At 45.1% G+C, this 20,888-nt stretch overlaps 2 protein-coding genes across 2 annotated transcripts in view; one reads left to right on the top strand and one right to left on the bottom strand.

The window, feature by feature from the left end:
- Positions 1–9,971, top strand: part of SNAPC3 (small nuclear RNA activating complex polypeptide 3) — a 34,407-nt gene extending 24,436 nt beyond the window's left edge. Inside the window, exons 10-12 of the mRNA XM_086629920.1 lie at positions 4,026–4,190; positions 5,646–5,753; positions 7,527–9,971. Coding sequence (XP_086486046.1) covers positions 4,026–4,190; positions 5,646–5,753; positions 7,527–7,674 — 421 coding nt within the window. The 3' untranslated portion in view covers positions 7,675–9,971. The remainder of the gene's footprint in view (positions 1–4,025; positions 4,191–5,645; positions 5,754–7,526) is intronic.
- Positions 9,972–13,783: 3,812 nt separating this feature from the next.
- Positions 13,784–20,888, bottom strand: part of PSIP1 (PC4 and SRSF1 interacting protein 1) — a 37,070-nt gene continuing 29,965 nt past the window's right edge. The window contains exons 14-16 of the mRNA XM_086628984.1: positions 20,113–20,338; positions 17,356–17,467; positions 13,784–14,512 (exon numbers count right to left, since the gene is read on the bottom strand). Coding sequence (XP_086485110.1) covers positions 14,449–14,512; positions 17,356–17,467; positions 20,113–20,338 — 402 coding nt within the window. The 3' untranslated portion in view covers positions 13,784–14,448. The remainder of the gene's footprint in view (positions 14,513–17,355; positions 17,468–20,112; positions 20,339–20,888) is intronic.

The following is a 20,888-nucleotide window of genomic DNA, read 5'->3' as shown; positions in this document are numbered from 1 at the left end:
TCTACCAGCTTTTTAAGTGCCCTCCCTAGTTGAGATGACCACCAAAAGACTTGCCTGTGAGGTAGAAGATGAGTTAGAAAGACAAGCTCAGCTGTGTGGAAGTCAGTTGCTCTGCTCAGTCTTGAAAATATGCTGAATGTCTTCATGGTAGAGTCAACAAGGGGACTGTGTGACTGTTGGGAAAAGAAATCTGAGATGACATTGCCAAAAATCTCAGGTATCTCTTGTTTGGAACTGTAGCTCACACTGGTTGAGCACAAGTTATATCCATTTAAACTGCACATAGTTTGTGATAGGGAAGTCTGTGCGTGCTGACACACTAGTGAGGTTTAGGAGATCAAGATGTTAAAATTAATGGCATGGAACAGCTGTGAGTTTGGACTCTGTTCTTGTTATGCCAACTTGGGGTGTGACTTCAGAGAAATTAAATATTTTGCTCCTTTTCTTTCTGTCCATGAGCAACCAGTGATCTTTGTGGAAGGGCTTGTGATAACATGCGCAGTTTGTAGAAGTGAAGTGGCTTGTACATGTAAGAATCATAGAATCATAGAATCGTTAGGGCTGGAAGGGACCTTCAAAGGTCATCTAGTCCAACCCCCCTGCAAGGAACAGGGATATCTCCAACTAGATCAGGTTGCTCAGGGCCTCATCCAACCGGGCCTTGAACGTCTCCAGGGATGGAGCATCCACCACCTCTCTGGGCAACCTGTTCCAGTGTTCTACAACTCTCATGGTAAAAAATTTTTTCCTAATATCCAACCTGAATCTACCTCCCTCTATTTTAAAACCATTACCCCTTGTCCTATCACAACTGGCCCTCCTGAACAGCCTCTCCCCATCTTTCTTGTAGGCCCCCTTGAGGTACTGGAAGACCGCTATAAGGTCACCCCGGAGCCTCCTCTTCTCCAGGCTGAACAGCCCCAACTCTTTCAGCCTGTCCTCATAGGAAAGGTGCTCCAGCCCTCTTACCATCTTCGTGGCCCTCCTCTGGACCCTCTCCAACTGGTCCATGTCCTTCTTATGTTGGGGACTCCAGAACTGGACGCAATACTCCAAGTGAGGTCTCACGAGGGCAGAGTAGAGGGGGAGAATCACCTCCCTTGACCTGCTGGCCACGCTCCTCTTGATGCAGTCCAGGACGCGGTTGGCCTTCTGGGCCGCAAGAGCACATTGCCGGCTCATATTGAGCTTCTCGTCCACCAGTACTCCCAAGTCCTTCTCCTCAGGGCTGCTCACGATCCGTTCACCACCCAGTCTGTATTTGTGCCTGGGATTGCCATGACCCAGATGTAGGACCTTGCACTTGGCCTGGTTAAACTTCATGAGGTTGGTACGGGCCCACCTCTCCAGCCTGTCGAGGTCCCTCTGGATGGCATCCCTCCCTTCCAGCGTGTCGACGGCACCACACAGCTTGGTGTCATCGGCGAACTTGCTGAGGGTGCACTCCATGCCACTGTCCACGTCACCGACAAAGATGTTGAAGAGGGCCGGGCCCAACACGGACCCCTGAGGGACGCCACTCGTGACCGGTCTCCACATGGACATCGAGCCGTTGACCACTACTCTCTGAGTACGGCCATTGAGCCAATTCCTTATCCACCGAGTGGTCCATCCATCAAACCCATGCCTCTCTAGTTTAGAGAGAAGAATGTCGTGCGGGACAGTGTCAAAAGCTTTGCACAAGTCCAGGTAGATGACATCCATTGGTCGACCCTTGTCCACCGATGTTGTCACCCCATCATAAAAGGCCATCAAGTTGGTCAGGCACGATCTGCCTTTGGTGAAGCCATGTTGGCTGTCACCCACCACCTCCTTGCTCTCCATGTGCCTTAGCATGGTTCGCAGGAGAATCTGCTCCATGACCTTGCCAGGCACAGAGGTGAGGCTGACCGGCCTGTAGTTGCCCGGGTCCTCCTTGTTCCCCTTTTTAAAAATGGGGGTTATGTTCCCTCTCTTCCAGTCATCGGGGACCTCGCCAGACCGCCACGACTTCTCAAATACAATGGCCAGTGGCTTGGCAACTTCATCCGCCAGTTCCTTCAGGACCCGCGGATGGATCTCATCAGGTCCCATGGACTTGTGCACCTTCAAGTTCCTCAGATGTTCCCAAACCTGCTCTTCAAGTACAGTGGGCGGTGGTTCATCCTCACAGTCCCTGCTAGTTCTTTCCACAGCTTGGGTGGTAAGACAAGAGGCTTTATCAGTGAAGACTGAGGCAAAAAATTCATTGAGTACCTCAGCCTTCTCTATGTCCCGGGTGACCAGAGCACCAGTATCCTTCCGGAGGGGGCCTACGTTCTCCTTGGACTTCCTTTGTCCCCTACATAGCTATAGAAGCTTTTCTTATTGCTTTTTATATCCCTTGCCAAATTAAATTCCTTCAGGGCTTTAGCCTTCCTCACCTGATCCCTGGTCACTCTTACAGCTTCTCTGTATTCCTCCCAGGCTATCTGTCTCCGCTTCCACCCTCTGTAGGCTAACCTCTTCATTTTCAGTTGGTCTAGGAGCTCCTTGCTCATCCACGCAGGCCTCCTGGTCTTTTTGCCTGACTTGTTCTTCATTGGGATGCACCTCTGCTGAGCTTGGAGGAGGTGCTCCTTGAATGTGGACCAACTTTCCTGGGCCCCTCGTCCCTCCAGGGCCGCCTCCCACGGCACTTTGCCCATCAAGTCCTTCAAGAGGCCGAAGTCCGCCTTCTTGAAGTCTAGGGTACAGAGTTTGCTGAATGGTTTCCTTGCTGCCCCATGGATCTTGAACTCCACCGTGTCGTGGTCACTGCAGCCAAGGCTGTCCTTAAGTTTCACATCACCCACCAGTCCCTCCCTGTTGGTGAGCACAAGGTCGAGCATGGCACCCCTCCTTGTCGGCTCCTCTATCACCTGCAGGAGGAAGTTGTCATCCACGCATTCCAGGAACCTCCTGGACTGCCTGTGCCCTGCCGTATTGTCTCTCCAACAGATGTCAGGGTGGTTGAAGTCCCCCATGAGGACCAGGGCTTGTGACCGCGAGGCTGCTCCTATCTGGCTATAAAGCGCCTCATCTGCTCTGTCCTCCTGGCCAGGTGGTCTGTAACAGACCCCTACCGTAACATCCCCTATCCGTCCCCGTCCTCTAATCTTGACCCATAAGCTCTCTGTCAGCTCCTCCTCCGACCCCAGAAGAAGCTCCACACACTCCAGCCGGTTGCTGACGTTGAGAGCGACACCCCCTCCTCGTCTCCCCTTCCTGTCCTTTCTAAAAAGCTTATACCCCTCCATGTTGACACTCCAGTCATAGGAGTCGTCCCACCACGTCTCCGTGATGCCAATAAGGTCGTAGCCCTGCTGATGTGCACACATCTCCAGCTCATCCTGTTTATTTCCCATGCTGCGTGCGTTGGTGTACATACACTTCAGCTGGGCTCCCGACAAAGCTGACTCGCTGGCTGGAGCGACAGGGGTTCTCTTGGACGGCAGTGTAAGTTCATTTGAACATACCTGCGATCCTTCCCCAGCCTCTGGACCCTCGGTGCTGGCACTGGTGCCATGCTGACAGCGGTATGAATCTGAGTGTGCTGAAAAGCCAAGGAATAATTGCAACAGTGGCCAGTGCCCTTCCAGTGCTAAATTTTGGAAGTATAACTGTGCAGTTGTCAGCTTTGTGTATCTCCTTGGCAAAACCAAAAAAACCTTTTTAATACTTCAAAACAAAGTTATTGACCAAGGGAGCAAAAATGATGTGCTGGTAACTTGAATTACTGGAATGCTTGAGAAGCGTCATGATGCAAGCAACCTGACCTGGATGGGGTGCCATCAGGAGCATATGCTCTGACTAGAACTGCTTGGGAGGCTGCTTGGTGGGGATTTACAGGCAGGTGTTCCACCAGAACAGTGCACAGTTCTGTGGGTTGTGGTATTGCTGTGACATCACCTAAAATTATTACAAAATGTTGTGAGCTGAAGAGTTTTGCATGTCTGCCAAGGCCTTACTCTTCTGTGCCTTCACAGCTTATAGCATTGCTACCCTAATGACCTTTGTGTTTTCAGAACAATTATTGAGTGGTCAGAATCTCATGACAGAGGCTATGGAAATCTTCAGTCCGTTAAAATGGAGGACTACACGTTTAATGATTTGTCCCTCAAAATTGGCTTCCCGTACCTGTTCTGCCACCAAGGGAACTGTGAGCACATCGTTATCATCACAGATATAAGGTAAGGTACTGCTCTTTGGGAGTCATTAGGCAGTGGAAAGCAAGCCTTCTGCAGACAAACTTCAGGCATTAAATGCTGAATACTTGTTAGACTAACTAAGATTATTCTGCTGCTTCCCGCAGGGCTTATTTAAGATTTTATTCCATATACATATGACTACCTCTGCAAGGAAGAAAGTAATCTCTAGCATGGCATGACTGTGCTATGGGAAGAATGGCACCTGCAGGGAAAAAAGCTCATATGCAGAGCCCATGTGTGGCATGTTTACATACTGATCCTGAAGCATCAGGGAGCAGAATGCTGTTAATGGCTCTGGCTGAGGTCAACTGGACTTGTTAGTTTAGACTTGGTGCCAAGGGGCAGGAACTGAAAAGAGAACAAAGGAGTGGAAGTAGTGGGCTGAGGTGGATAGGCGAGGGAGAGAAGGAGGAGGTGACAGCGGCTGTGAAGCGGGAGCCACATCAGCAGTAGAACTGTTTTGTATGATCTGCTCAGTGCATAACGAGTAAGGAGAGCGGAGAGCACTCCTCTGATTGTCCGTTGTGGGTGACAGATCGTTTCCAGTTCCCAGAAGCCTGATGTACCTCAGCATTGATAATAAATGGTGCCTCCCAAGAGGACTGCAACCCAAAGAAGGGCATAGGTGTTGCAAGTAGGTGATCTCGGGATTATGAGCTCTAAACATTCACCTGGTAACGTTTTTGCCTGTTAGTCTAGAGATAAAAGCTTTGAAAAGGCTGTCTTAAGTAGATAATCTGAAGGCTTCTGAGTTACTACACAAACTGAATCATAGAATCATCTGGCTGGAAGAGACCCTTAAGACCATTGAGTCCAACTATTCACCCTGCACTGTCAGGGTCCCTAAACCATGTTCCTCAATACCAAATCCACATGGTTTTTAAACACCTCCAGGGATGGGGACTCCACCACCTCCCTGGGCAGCCTGTTCTAATACTTCACAACCCTCTCCGGAAAGAAATTCTTCCTGATATCCAACCTAAATTTCCCCTGGCGCAACTTGAGGCCGTTCCCTCTTGTCCGGTCATTCATAACATGGGAGAAGAGACCGACCCCCATCTCCCTACAACTTCCTTTCAGGTAACTGTAGGAGCGATAAGGTCCCCTCTGAGCCTGCTCTTCTCCAGACTGACCAGTCCTAGCTGCCTCAGCTGCTCCTCATAGGACAAGTTCTCTAAACCCTTCACTAGTTTCGTTGCTCTTTCACTAGTTTTGTTCTCTTCAATTTACTCCTGACCATAAAACCCACAGAGAGTGCAACTAGCAGTCTGTCTCCAGGTTGTCATCAGTGTTAAGAAGTGCTAAGCAGAAGTCTAGTCATAGTTTACACAGGAATTTAAATCGTGCCTTATCTTCAGTGTCCATGCTTATGTTCACATAAATTCCAATGTGGCTGAGTCTTTATTGTATTTTATGTATTTATTTATTTCCCTCAAGGCTCATTCATCATGATGACTGCCTGGACAGGAACCTCTATCCCTTGCTAATCAAGAAACACTGGTTATGTACCAGAAAATGCTTCGTGTGCAAAATGTATACAGCCAGGTACATTACATTCTCAATCCTTTTAAGCTGTCTTCTTAAGTAAGTCTTTCCAGGTGCTGCTACTAACTTAAAAAAAACCCCAAAAATCGAAGCTCTGCATGTATTTGGTAAGGTGTGTTAATTATCTTCATGCAGATGTTCTGAGATCTTATTCTTCAGGCATTTGTCTTCTTCCTACCCAGGAAAAGGCCTCCTGTGAGTAGCGTTCATTTGGAGATGATGATTCAGGATGATCAAAAGAACTGAAATGGTGAAGAGGTTAATTGTTTGGCTCAGGTTCTTTTGCTTACATAGAGTTCAGCTCTCAGGCAATTACTTTTGAAAATTTTACTTTTGGGGGAATATACTGCACTTTTCCCCTATGACAAGACATGCGATTCAGATTCGTTTGCCAGAAGTCATACAGAGCTTTAATTAAATCTAGCATCTAAGTAGAGGGAAACAGAGACCTGTCCAACTTTAATATAGTGTGAAATCTGGAGATTTAATTTAAAAGGCATGTAGCTTTCCCCGCAGGTAAATGCCTAACCTCCACCTGAAAACTTTGTGCTGTGCAGCTGCACTTGGAGGAGCTTTTTGGGACGCGTGGATTCTCTGCTGTTGAGAGAGCAGAACGTGAATTTAGTGCTCTTCATGCACTTCAGTGCTGTTTATTCGATGTGAGGAAGCCTTTCGATAGACACAGCAGAAGTTTCTCTGAAGGAGTTCTGCAGGAGGCTCCCTGATTTTGTAGGTCTGAATGATTTATTTACAAAAGCACCCGCTGCCCGTTTTTTCCCCAGGGCAGCTTGTCTCGGCCTCGGTTGGACACAGCAGCTGTGCCCTTGTTGTTTTGCTTGTTTGGCCTTAGACTTCCCTGGAATCAGGCAAAGAGCCAATTCCCCTCGTGACGGGAGCCCATCCCAGTGTTCCTAGCAGAGGCCCCAAGATGTAATCTGTGAGGCTTTTGGCCATAAGGGGAGGTGGAGCCAAAGGGTCAGTATGGGGGAAAGATGGGATGGGGAGGGCTTTACCAGAGAGAGGTGATGTAAATGCATTAAACTAAAACCAGGATTAGGCACTAAGCTGAAGTGGGGAGATGCTAGACCATGGATAGCAGAGCTGCTTTGGCTGGCTGTCCTGCATGTTCTAATCTGTGCAGATAGCATCTTTAATCACCAGAGGCCTTGAGCTGCCACGGCCTCTGAGTGCTACCATAAATTAATTGCTCGGTGACACAGCAGGCCCTCCTCGTGCTGCCAGCTGTGTTCATACTGACTTCCGTGCTTGCTGGAGAGCGCAGCAATCCTCTCCTTGTCTTGGCTGCATCATCCCGGCCCTTCTCTTAGGCTTTTAAATGAATTTTGTTGTTACTTAGAGCAGTTTGGGTTCCTCACGTGTGCCCACGCTGTGTCACAGTTTCTTACCTTAAGGGAAAATGTTTCTCTTTTATGACTTAAATGGCCATAGGGTGGGTAGAAGATTCCTGTTAATTTTTTTTGTTGTTTTGTTTTGGTTATGCACTGTACCAGCTACATAGATTTGAGGAGTTCTTCAGGAAATGCTGCTGTAGCAGTGTGAGATAGCAGTTGGGATTGACGCTGGATGGGTGTGGAGTTTAGAAAAGAGCTGTATGCCTGGGGTGGGAGATGCGCAGTATAGGCAGTACCTGGTCAGTAAAATGTTATTACTGGTGTTTTTTGCTGCCATCTCCAACGCCGAGTAAAACGTTGAGATGTTTGTCACAAATGTGTTGGACTCACGTGGAAAACACTTGTATTTTGTAACCTGCAGGTGGGTAACCAACGAAGACAGTCTGGCACCAGAGGATCCTTGCTTCTTCTGTGATGTTTGTTTTCGGATGCTCCATTACGATGCGGAAGGCAATAAACTGGGGGAGTTTCTTGCGTATCCTTATGTCGATCCTGGAATTTTCAACTGAATCTGATGTGAGCCAGAAGGAATTCAATGAAATACACTGGTGAAATCTGTTGCTCTGGCCGTTAAAACCACCAACCAGCTTGAGTTTTGAGCACACTGCCGGGTTTTGGGCTAGGGTTTTAATCCTCTGCTCTGAGGTGGAAAGAGCCCTGTGCACGTGAATTGTTTCAGGTGTGCTTTTCTAAGTAAGTAAGTGTGATTTTAAAAGATAAGTTAGCTCAGGCATCTACTTTAACTAGTTCGATTTCGTAATACTCTCTGACAACAATACGGTAGTTTGGAGACTACGGTCACTAAAAGTACAGATGTTTAGAGAGAGAATACCTCGCAAAAGGAGCCGTGATTTTGAGCAGTTCTGTGCATCCAAGGCTCTGTTAACCTCGAAGGATGCGAACATGGTCTTTGGGCATTTTACCTTGAAAACTCTGGCAGTTACCATCTCTCAGCAAGGGTGGGCCGCACAGAATTTGTGAGGAGGAGAACGCTTGCTGAGAGAGAAGCTCGGGAGTGCTTGTTAACTTGGAAGGTCTTTCCTGCCAGCAAGGGGGTGCTGGCGCCTGTGAGCCGCTGCTGCCCTGGCAGCCTGACCCTGAGGACTGGTGCAGTGGAGACTAAACTACCTTTCACTGTTACTGAGTTGTAGCCTGCCTTTCAAACAATTTTGTCAGCCGCTTTCAGCGCGTGCAGTTCTAACTGTTCCTGAAGTAGTGTTCGTTGTGCACTTCTTTAGTATTGTTCTGCTACTGTATTATTGTTTTTTACTAAAATGTGACCAATTTGTACTTTCCAGTCTGATGTTGAAACTCTGCTTGCCGAGGCAGAATATGCTTACCTAGTGCCTTTTTAAAGTTACCTGGAATTCAGAGGATTTTAGTGCAGATCTGTGCTGTTTAGGAAAGCTAGTAGTGCTAACTGCTTTTGTTTTGAAAGCTTCAGCTAATTCTCAAAAAAAGCCTCCTTCTGGTTGACGCAAAAGACAGACAACTCCAATAACCCTCATACAGAAATGTCTTGTGACAAACTTAATTCTCTTCCGGTCCTGTGGCCATGGATTTTGCAAGTGCTCACCTGATTGTCTTAGATGTCTTGAAACAAAAGTGTCTTACGCATTTGCAGGAGTCCGACCACCACTCACATACCTGACTGCTTTCCGGTGGTGTGTTAGGTCATGCGAAGATAAATCTCTGCTTTCTTAGCACAGAAAAAGGCGATTTATTTATTTTGGTTTTGTAAGGCAGCCAGCTGTTGGCCTGTGTGTTTTGAAAATAGAGTAGTGAATCAAGCACTTGTAACAGCAACTGGTGGTAGTCCTCTTATCCTTCAGGAACCTGTGGAAGAGGGTCCGCCCTGCCCACCACAGCTGCCACCAGTTGAGCTGCTGCGACTGGTCTGCTTTGTGCTGCTGTTACCAGCTGCTTCAAAGATCCCCTGCAATGCAGTTCTGGTTGCAACTTCAGTATTTGCCTCAGAGGTTGCTACTCCTCATCCTCCCCCAACCTTCTCCTCGTTCAGCTGATAACATACTGGCTTCCCAGTCCCTCCTCAGTGTTGGAACCGAGATCATGTAGACAGCTGGCATAATTTCCAACGATACTGTTTCCTTGTCTGACACCTGCTTATGCTGAATTCTAAGGTGGCAATCAGTAGGTTTTTTGTGTGCAGTGTGTGGTTTTTTTTTTCCTTTCGTTCTTCAGCAATAGGGAAAAGGCAGTGGCCAAAATGTGAATTTATTCTTTCATTAAACTAATTCTGCCTCGGTATGCTATCTTTCACCCAACTCATTTACCTCTTTTCCCAGTAAAAAGTTACGCTCAAATATATTTCAAAATTGCTGTCCCTGCAGGTTGAGAACTTTTGCTAGGGCCAGTCTCGTACTTCCAATAAGGCCAAGAGAATCCAGCCACAACCTGCGTGCGGAGTGCATCCTGTGATTAACTGCGGAACAGAGAACTCGTCTTAGGAGCTGCAGTTTGTGCGTTCTGGTCGTATTTCATATTGAGTGATAGAATTTAATGACAAACAGAACAAAAAGGTTACACCGGATCGTGGTGTTTGAAGATGCTGTACTTCCCAGGAGCTGCCACGGGACAGCTGGGGCCGCTCTCAATTTCATGTGTCTTCCTGAGTGAGTCCTCTCAGTGAAATCCAGCATTGCACCTACCTGCCTGTTGGCAGCTGAATTTCCGTGACACCAGCTGTGTGTTTGGCTACTTGTTAAATCCTGTTAGTGTTTCAGGGATCAAAAATTCCAAGTAGGTTTATTACTTCATGATGGAAATAATTTCTTTATAATCCCTTGTCTATGTGTTTGGTATTTATGCCTTTTTTTTTTTTTTAAAGCAAGACAATTTTTTTTCTTATAAATCCCTTATTATAATAAACTGGATATAAGGGTGTGGAACTTGGAGATGGTTTGGGTTGTAATTAAATGAAAATTTAAGGGCCCGGCATGCTGACATGTGAAGACTGGTGTCTGTTTTTACCAAAGGAAGTAAAAAGGCTAGAGTATTAAAAACTGTAGTTTAATCTGTTAAACCTAAAAAGCCTTAACCTGAATCTGTGATTGGCATTTTGCTTTGATCTTTTTTAAACGCTCAGTGATGTGGCAGTATGAGCCTTTACAGCTTCTTGTAAGCTTCCAAAACGCCTGAGAGATTGATTCTCCCCCGATGAAAGTTTTTTGCCTTGCTGGCAAAACGGCGACACAGAGCGCTGTTTCCTGCGCTGGGGAGGAGGAGAGGCCTCCCTGATTTTACTGCTGGTGTGAAGTTGCAAGGCAAAATGTTCATACGGACAGCATCACCTTCCATTGCGAGCTGGGCACTTGGAACATTGTCCCCGCAGCCCCCTGTGCACTGGAGCAATGAGCAGCTCAACAGGGCTGCGCAAAATGCTAAGCTCTAGTAAACTTTGGAAGTAGAGATGCTACTGTCAAAGCTAAGTCTGTTTGAAATTTTGTGCATTAACTGCGGTTTGCTTCCTTTCTGCAAAAAGAATCAGCCTTATTCCTTGGGAGGCTGAAGAAGTTTGACTGCCTAGCCAGTTCTTAGCTCTCAGAGTTGTATTTGTGTCTTTCCAGAGACACAGCTCGAGGATACTCGGGCATCTTGGAAGGTGAGATGACCATTTCTACAGCCTGCGAGATTCTGTGAATTTGGATTACTTCTGGTTTATAATTCAGGCAGTAGAAGCCCAAGCAGCTGAGTGGATAGAGCACGACTCCAGTGACTTCCAGCATACAATCAAGAGCTGCATCTCTCCATCCATCTCAATTAAAGCTTTGAAGTAGTGGCATGGTTGACCCATGATCTCTGCAACAGTCATGACAGACAGGCGTGTGCCAGCTCGTCAACACTTGTGTGAAAACACGGAGCATTTGGCATACTGTGGAATACACAGTGCCTCTTTGTTTGACAAAAGGGGTTTTGATGCAAAGGAATGGTCAAAATTGCCAAGCACCTCTGTGAACATTCCTGTTTATTTTGAGTTGAAACCCTTTTGAGGGTGAAAGTGGAAGCTGTTTTGGTTTCCTGAGACAATAAAACACATCTCGTGACTAGCCGTACGTAGAAAGATGCAAGTCCCAGTGTGCAGTACCGACCTGTATCTGGAAGCTGAATGGGACACTGCTGCCTGGTGACCCAGCGGTATGGCTGTGAGTCTCTGCCCTTATGAGCAAGCAGTGTGTTGTGAAGTGCCAGAGAGTGCCCAAATTCAGGGTCTGTGGAGGCCCAACCATCTGTGACCATCTGCTGCCAACAGTTTCCTGCTGGGAGCTGTGCTGGCTATTGGCCTGCCAGGTGTGACTTGAGGTGCTGTCTTCACGCTCCAAAAGCTATTCAGTTTTGGTGTATAAACACCTTCCACTTCATTGCACAAATGCATGCTCATTATGCACATGAAAAGCTTTGCAAGCAATTTTAGCATTCAGTTATACAACTACTTGCGTGGTTTTGCCTTTGTGCGGGAGGAGACTGCTGCATTCAAAACCTGAACCATATTGCTGTGAACTATAAACTTTCCATGACGAGTTTTAACTTCCTGTAATCACATAAGTGGATTCTGCTTTGTAAATACAGGCTCCAACATTTAATCATTAACCTTTCTAAGTGCTTGTAGCTTGATACTTTAATTTCCCAAGGCAGCTGGCGTGTCACTACAGAGCGCTGCTGCAGCCAGGTGCCACTGTGTTTCGTGGGAAAGCCTTTTCTGAGTGTGCTGCTCTGAGAAGGAACAGGGAGGCCTTCCCCCAGGCACTCTTCACGTCTTTTTTTCTTTTTTTTTTTGGAATAAATAGAGGTGTGAAGAGAAGAGAGTTTTAGGCTGCTCGCAGCTGCGGGCAGGAAGGCAGAGAGGAAGCAGTGCCATTTTGTAAATAGGCACAAACCCTGTAAAACCCATGTTTTTGTTAAGATCACGTGCAGATCCATGTGTGTGTGCTTCTGTCCGTTGATGTAAACAATAGCCGAGTAACAAGGAATGGTAAAAAATATCCTTGCATCTGTAGCAGTACTCAATACAGTGAAGTCTTCAGAAAGCATGCGGTGTTATTTTAACGTGAAGAAGTCTGCTGCACGGCAGAACGGGCTCCATGAACTCAGCTGCTGGTGAAGAGTGTTGCTGAACGTTGAAACGAACCTTCTTCTGTTGGCTTTTCCACATTACCAAACCTATAATCCTGCCTCCTCTTAACGGTGCAGCTCGTTTACAGCTTATCGAGGCCAAAAATAGACCTAATGGGTTCTGGTTAAGGACAACCCACAGAAGCAGTTAACATCACCCGGGTGTACCGCTGTAAGAAGTTGGTCAGACGACTTCAAACATGTAGTTTGTTAGCAGCAGCTTGTGCGTAGTGACTACATGTTGCACACAGAGTCTCTGAAGGAGTGGCATATTCAGCAAGGGGGAAAAAAACATTCACTGTCATGGATTCTGGCAAAGTTAGATTAAAAAAAAAATGTAATTCTGCTTGTGCAATGAGTATCAGATAAGAGAGTTCTGATTTCAGGCTCCACGCTTCTTTCTGTGCCTCTGGTCACTGGTGAGGATTTTTTTGTCATTACTTCAGCCATGCAGGTGAAGAGAAGGGGAGATTAGGGCTACCATCTTAAAACTATTATGCAGTTTACTATTCTGGTCTGTTAGGAAGAAGGGGGGGGAAAAGTGCAGCAAAAAAGCTGTGCTAGGGGAATAAGTTTTTATCTCTTCAGAACCGGGAGACAGAGAGTAAGGAGGAGCTGGTTCATAGTAGTGGATGATTTCAGTGAAAACAAATCTGTCTTTCGAATTCTGGAAAACAGGGAGGTTTGGAAGCAGTGCCAAAGTTACTAGACCTTCACCTGGTCATGACAACATTGAGTGCTGGAGTTGCTCTTCCTGTTACTGCGTGTCAAGCTGTTCAGCACTGGTGTGGGAGCTGAAGCAATGACTGCACCATGCTGAACTTGGAATGGGGCAGAGCTTTACACCCTCTTTTAGATATGCGCAGAAATCCCTCTTCCCCAAACCACCGAGGGTAAGAGGAAGAGAACCACAGACAATCCTGGTGGGCTGGCTGGAGGAGCCGGGGGAACAATTCTCAAGGCATGTCACCGAGAAACAGTGTGGCTTTCTGGGATTTGGTACCGTCCTGTTTTGGCCACGATGCAGTACGGAAAGCTCTTCCTTGTTCAATGATGTGAGTTAAAGCTTCAGAGTTCTGGTCTCCACCAGGCTGTAATCATGTTTTTCTCCTGCTGCCATGAAGATGACACAATACCAGGCGAGATGTACACCTGGAATGCTGTCACCTTTCCTGATATTCCTGTAACAACATTCTTGGGACTGTTAAACTCTAATTTCTCAGCTGGCTGGCCTCTGTCAAATACCATCTTCCAGTCACATACCAGTTGTCCCTAGTTCCACGGTTAGGCAAAGGGTGTTTCAAGAAGGAATTTCCAGAGGAGCTTGGACCTGTTTCATTCCCTTTCATGCCTTTAGGAATTTTTCTTAAAATGCTTTACCTGTGTTTCTGTTAAAATTCAAGTTAGAAATCCCCACGTTGACGCCAAGGCAATAAAACTGAAGCAGTATTAAGAACCAGCCTCTCTTTATCCGTTTAAATTCTTTAATTGTTCAAGATGGTGTTTCTCAACCAGTGCGCACCGAGCTCAGTCAAAACACCGGATTTCACTCTAGTGTACTAACTATATCAAAAGCATACCCTAATGTCACATTGCAGTAAATTGGCACAACGAGTTTCGCGAGCACAGCGCTACGCTTGTTTAAAAAAGGTGACGGGATACTCCTACAACGTTAACATTTTAGCAGCTATAAAAACGCTCCTTCCAGCCCCTACAAAACACCGTGAAAAGACATCCCAACACGGGCTGAAAAACTATGCACAAGCAGAGGGGAGAGTAGGTTTTATACAAACGAAGCAATTAGGCAGTTAAAAGTATTTACACTTTCTCCTGCTATTAGCTAAACAAACATACAGTAGTCAGATAAAAATATACTACAACTCTAAGTCCTGTAACATGTAAGCATTTGTTTTTCTAACTGGAATTTTCATCATTTAAAAGGCATTGCCTGTTAATACTGGACAAAACTATTGGCAAAAGTGTTTAAATATTTTTAAACTAAGGTTAAAGGGGCTTTTATTCCACAAAATTTAACTTTAAAATACTATGCTTATAAAATTATTTAAAACTTTCAGCAGTCTATAGGTTTCAAATGCAAAACTGAACAAGCCTCTTTAATTTGTACTTTAAAAAAAAAAAAGACTCCAGTGGCATCATTTGCTTTCAAAGGCAGAATCTTCTGCTGGGTTTTCAAGCTCACTCTCTTCACCACATGTCCTAGAAAGAAAACAAAGCAACATTAATGACCATCTGAAAACACAGAGAGCAATACTTGGAATCATGGAATCACAGAAGGTTTAGAAGAGACCTTGAAGACTGTCCAGTTCCAACCCCGCTGCCATGGGCAGAGACCCCTGACCCATGCACAGGACCCTGACCCGTGTGCAGGACCCTGCACTTGGCCTTGCTGAACTTCATGAGAAGCATTCTTCAGTTATTCCAGGAGAATTTGTCCAGTCTGAAGTAAGCCTTGCTGATGTACATTCAGCAGTAGATGGAAGTCTGGAGAACTGCAGCGGGCAGTGATGCCAGCTGTCCATCTTCTCTCTTACGCCAGCCGCCTCCACGTTAAGCTGAGCTGGCAGTGATTAACACCACGCTCATGCACGTGCCCAACTGCGAGCAGCAGTCATTCCCAAGTGGTTTGTGCTCCATGCAGGCAGCCCGCCCTATCTGCTGCCACATACACGTCAGCTCAGCTGGAAAAGCACTCCGGCTCAGCATTCCCTACCAACTATTCCTGGCTACTAAGAAGTCATCCCAAACACCAAAGTCACCGCAGGAAGCAGGATATATTCGTACCAAACAGGAACAGAAACATGTTCCAGTCACTTCAGAAGTATTATGTTCCACAACTTGTGTCTTCCAAGTTTCAGGTAAATCTTCAGAAAGGTACAGACATGTCTTTCCTCTAATTATCGAAGGGAGTAGAGATCAGAGCTGAACACACAGGCCTCTGGTCTGAGACATTTACAACGCCTTTGCTTAGAGGCAGTAGTGGGAACTGCAGAAGTGTTCTGAACACTGATGATTTGTTCATACTTACTTTGCTTGCTCCTTTCTCACTGCTAAAAAGGCGAGTATTGCAAATAAAAATGTGTGGAAAATACGGAGTCAAAGGAAGTTTGTATGATGGGGAGACACCACTCCAGCTCGCTTGAATTTAGAACAGGCACGTGGAGGCATTTCTCAACATGCAAGGTATTTGCACGAGGTGTTACAAAATCTGTTTATAGCTGTCAGCAAACGGCTGAAGTCCACAGAAACTGCTCCCAAGTAGCCGAACAAGTGTCTTCATAAAGAGCATTTTCTTCGTTTAGGCAAGTCAACGTGTTGGGAGTGTAGAGTTCATGGCCATAGCAAACACCACTCACGCTTGAGACAGATGTTTATTTAGAACATGACACCCCCACTAGCTCATTCAGGGAAGATATGTTTGCAATTTTTACAGATACAATCACTGAAGTATTAAAAATAAAAATGGTCTTGCCTCAACATTGCTTTTTTGAGACACTCTTTACATTCAACAGCCTTTTCCAGGCATGTTGCGTAACTGTCTGAAGTATCTGCCTTGAGTTTCTTTTGACCAATGTCCACTGAGGCGTCACACATGCACCCAAATCTCTTTATCCTTAAATTCTTTTAATCGCAAAAATAAACGGCAATCTGGCTGGGACTGTCACTCAAAGATCCAAGTGCTGTCAGGTGCTGCAGGAACAGGAAAGAGCAGGCCATGAAAAAATTCTGCCTTGCAGAACTAGTTTAGTGGTCACTTATTTTTAAAGACTTGGCCAGGTGTGTTCTGTCACTGCTGCAGTGCCTTGCTGTTGATTTCAGGTAGCTCAGGTGTTGCCCTTTGTTGGTACTGCGCTCTCACTTGGCCACATCGCCTCTTCAGGAAGCATGCCTGGCACCTGACGCGTGTCAGCAGCCTGCACTCCTGCCTCCACCACGTTCTCCTAACGTGCTGCTTGTTCAGATCCAACGAATGTTTGGCACCACTGGCTGGAAACACCCAAACGTCGCTTCTGACAGCCGCGTGATCAGAGGCCCGTCGTTCCGAGGCTGCCACTCAGCACACACCAAATTCATTTTTTTATCCTAAGGGTTTATTTTGTTTTGTTCTGTTTAAGTTTACCTTATTGTAAATAATGGTCAATATTCCACTTGTTTGTAGTTTTAACTTGGCAGACAGCCAAAAAAATGCCAGGCAACTGCAGTGTCTCCTGGCCTGCATGCAGACAGTGATGAAAAAGGAAAGCTTGCTTCAGTGCATACTGCTGGGCAAAAAGAATCCCAGCACAGACAGTGCAGAAGTGCTCACAGGAGACACAGTGGGACTTCAGCACAACGGTTCAGCTCAAGGATAATCCTAGGCTTTTCCCCATTGTTGATTACCTTGTACTATTTCTTTCTCCTATTCTGCAAGAGATCTGCCACTTCTTGTTCTTTGCAAAGCAGCACTTTTCAGTGAGGCTAAGGCTTATCCTTACCTCCTGACAAATCCAAGCATTCTTATGGCTTCTTTGGGAAAGGTAAGTGCATCGATCTGTATAAAGCGTTCAGAGTTCTGACATGTCACAGGTCTAAGTTCTAGCCTGCAGTTCATCTGCATTTGGGCAATTCTATAGCTACACTATAGAACACTAGCTCGGCTATTGATGAGGACAAATGACTTCACAAAGAACTTGATAAATTCCCTTGGTTTCTTTAGGACTTGGTTCAGGATTCCTTTGCTTCCAACTTAATAGCACCAGACAGCCTAAAACACAGGAGAAAGCTCGTATTTTGCCCTGTCTCACCACATGCTGATTTTCTCCTAACAAGACATCCTGCAGGTTCTTTTCTTTTACGTCTCCACCATAGCAGGCAGTGAATTACCTTCTAAAACGTTCATTCAAAACTTTTACATGCTACTACCATTCTCTACAGCGGAGAGAAAGCTCTGTGACAAAACCAGTACCTCAGCATGGTTAAATAACTTCAGTCCACTGCTGTTATACTGGCATCATTTGGCTAGAGCAGGACAGATCCCTAATTCAGTAAGGTTATTAACTCACTTTTTCTTACTGCCAACTTCATGCTTGTCTTTCTTTTCCCCAGTGTCCTCTCCACTGTGTTGTGACTGGTTGGTATCCTGAGCTTCAGACCCTCCGTTCAGAACCTTTGGACCTTTAAAACGAAAGGGCAGAGAAAGAACAAAGTACTGCAGGCAGCAAAACTGTGCTACAAAAAGCCCTGCATCATTTCTTTACCTCCATCAGTTCAAACAATACAAAAAGCAGTAATTGATAGGGCTTCAGCTTCTTAAAATTCCATGCAACAAGCCTCATTCCGTAATTTCAATAATGGGAAATGGACAATGCATATATTTAATGAGATTTCAAGTTCCTGTGCTTCCTAGGCCTCAGACAATAGGACTAATCCTTATTTATATTCTAATATAACATTTATAATAATAATTAAAGATAGTAAAAATAATAATTAATTAAAATATCAATTACGAATTATTTAATTAATAATTAAACAGTTATAATAATAATTATGTACTATAATAATATTAATATTCTATTAATTCTAATCCTTATTTATATTCTTATTTATATTCTCTTTACCACTGTAACCTGGTCAGATAATTTTGGGGAATTTCTGGTCGTTTAACTGGAGGTTATTAGTTCCATGGATTCTCATTTGCTCAACTCCAACATACATGTATGTAATAAAAAGTGATGGCAGTGTATATAAATAGAGTAGAAACGTTTAGTTGCAGCATGCAATTGTCAAGCAGGAAAACAAAGCACCGTGTGGAAGCTGTATTTAGTGAAGTCAAAGCAGGAATATTTAACCCCTTCAAAACTTCTCTGACAAACACGTTTTGCTCTGGTATTACAGCCAGTGAATTTGAGTGAATTGTTGAGGAATGTCACTTTCAGTCAGAATTGGCAGTCCACTTTACCTGAAGTTACAGGCTTACCAAAAAACCACAAACTCTCTGTACAGCAAGAAAAAAAAATACAAGACATCACTCTTTAGAATACTTAGAGGCTGAGAGATGCCAAAAAGCAGACAAGATGATTTTCAGATGACATTATGGACTAGACCTGTGCAGAACCAGTTCTGAACTGGAATGCCATGCGAAGAATTCCATGGAACAATGAACACTACAGTCCCTTGTTTCAAAGCAGATAGTCTGAAGCTGTACTGCAGCTGTACTTGTTCTGCTTCACAGAGCCAGTAAGAGTTCAGCAGCTCAATTTTCTAAAACAGCAGGCAAAGAAAAATCCATTTCTATGAAATATCCCCGTTCTGCTAAAATCTCCTGCCATTCTGCATTTGACCATGGAGCAGTATGCTCTCTCATCGTGTTCTGTTGAACTCTCGTGTTAACCTTATCCCAAGTAGCTTCTTTAGCCAGACTACGCTATGTGCAGGAAGTCTTTCAGTTGAGATTCTCTGTTCAAACATCAGCTGTCCTGGTCTCTGGGCTGGGGAAGCACCTGTGTGGAATCTCTCCTACATCATACATACTTCTTTGACCATGAAACAGTTAGGTTTTATCATCATCCCTACTTTCTAAGCACCTGCTAATCCAATGGCATTTCAACTACAGTTATTCTGAATCCTTGGCATCCTCAGTCACCTCGGTTACAGCAACCTGTTTATTCCAGATCCCAGCAGTATAACTTCCAAACAGTTTTCTGAAACAGTTTTGCTCTGAGGATTCAAGTTGAAAGTAAATATGATTGCTCTCCAGTGGTTGTGAGAACTTCTCCTACTTCTTCAAGGATTTAAATTCATTTCCAACCCAGCCTTCCAGTGTCTCTGCCTCATGTTGTTCCTCTATTGAAAAATGCAAGTGTCTATTTTACTACATTTCTTTCTCATTATTCTTTTAAGTAACTGACTTAAGTTACTGTAGAGCATGGAAAGCTTTCAGTATCATCCTGTACTTAGAATCATGGAACGGTTAGGGTTCGAAGGGATCTCAAAGATCATCTAGTTCCAAGCCCCCTGCCATGGGCAGGGACACCCTCCACTACACCAGGTTGCCCAAAGCCTCATCCAACCTGGCCTTGAACACTTCCAAGGATGGGGCATCCATGACTTCTCTGGGCAACCTGTTCCAGTGCTTCACCACCCTCGGAGGGAAGAATTTCTTCCTATATCTCATCTAAATCTGCCCTCTTTCAGTTTAACGCCATTGCCCCTTGTTCAATCACTACATGCCCTTGTAAAAAGTTCCTCTCCAAGCACTCATGATTAACGTGGAATAGTACTGCTAAGAGCACAACAGCCTTTTCTCCCCATAATGATGATTATTTCTTCACTGTTAGACTGAACTACTGAAGTTGCTTCACAGAAGAGGTTAAAAGCTGCTGCTACACAAAGTAGCATGCTTGACACAGGAAGCGGCTAGTGAAGGAAATTAAACAGTTAAAGCTCAGGTGGAAGTCTAGGCACCAAAAGGCTGCTTGAGGAATGGTGGGAAGTGTGTTATTCTACCTCATGTTTAATGTTTTGTCTTTCTCTGTAAGGTAATGAAGTTAGAAAACGTACAGAGAAGTAATAAATGCTAAACTCAATTCCTGCAAAAGCCCTTCCCTTCAGGCAACAAAGGTAAAATAGCCACAGAAAACATTATACCCTTCAACTTGAAACTGAGTTACAGCATTATTATTCTTGACTATTTCAGATATGCAAAGATTTTAATAGATGGGTAGGATTCCTATATCCAGGATTTTTTGAAGAAGCTGGCTCAGAAACTGATGGAGACTAGGTCTTTTATACAGCAAGAAACTAAAACCACAATGACTTACCTGTTTGGTCCTTTTCTTTTTCCTTTTCCATTTTTTTGTTTGTTCCTTTCTTCCACTGTTCTTTGGTTTTGTTGGCTTCCTCGTGCTGCTTCTGCTCAGCAAGTGATTTATTTAGTACTTGGGAAAGAACAGAATCCCCTTCCCCAACCAGGAACATGGTCTTGAACTTGTTATATAGCATTGTAGATTTCTCCATGATAACTTGGCTGACTTTGAATTTCCGTATCTGAAATCGAAGTAACAGAACAGTGAGCTCCAATTGGGTATTTAAATACCTTGGTAATTTCATCACATGCCAGATGGAATTCTTAGTTTAACCTGAAAGGAGATAATGGACTTTTACACTCTTCTGGAGTATCACAGAATAGCTGAGGTTGGAAGGGACCTTGAAAGGTCATCTGGTCCAACCCTTTGTGGGAAAGGGAGCTGGATGAGATTATGGAGCACGCTGTCCAATCACATCTGGAAACCTCCAGTGTCGGGGACTTCATCACATTGCTGGGGAGGTTGTTCCAATGAACGGTTATGCTCACTGAAGAAAGTTTCTTTTTTTAATCCAGATGAGACCTCTCGCAGTGCAACTGGTACCCATTGCCCTGTCTTCTCCACGTGGCACCCTGTGAAGGGAACCTCCATCCTCTTTGTGACTGCCCTTGAAGTGCTGGAATGCTGTGATGAGGTTTCCCTGAGCCTCCGCCAGGAAGAAAAGACCTAACCCCTTCAGTCCTTTCTTACAGGGCAGTTTCTGCAGCCCTTTGATTATCCTCATGGCCTTC

Source organism: Tauraco erythrolophus, chromosome Z (genome assembly GCF_009769465.1).
Source record: "Tauraco erythrolophus isolate bTauEry1 chromosome Z, bTauEry1.pri, whole genome shotgun sequence".
Classification (NCBI taxonomy): domain Eukaryota; kingdom Metazoa; phylum Chordata; class Aves; order Musophagiformes; family Musophagidae; genus Tauraco; species Tauraco erythrolophus.
Note: the sequence above shows the minus strand (reverse complement) of the source record. Positions and strands in the feature narration are given on the sequence as shown.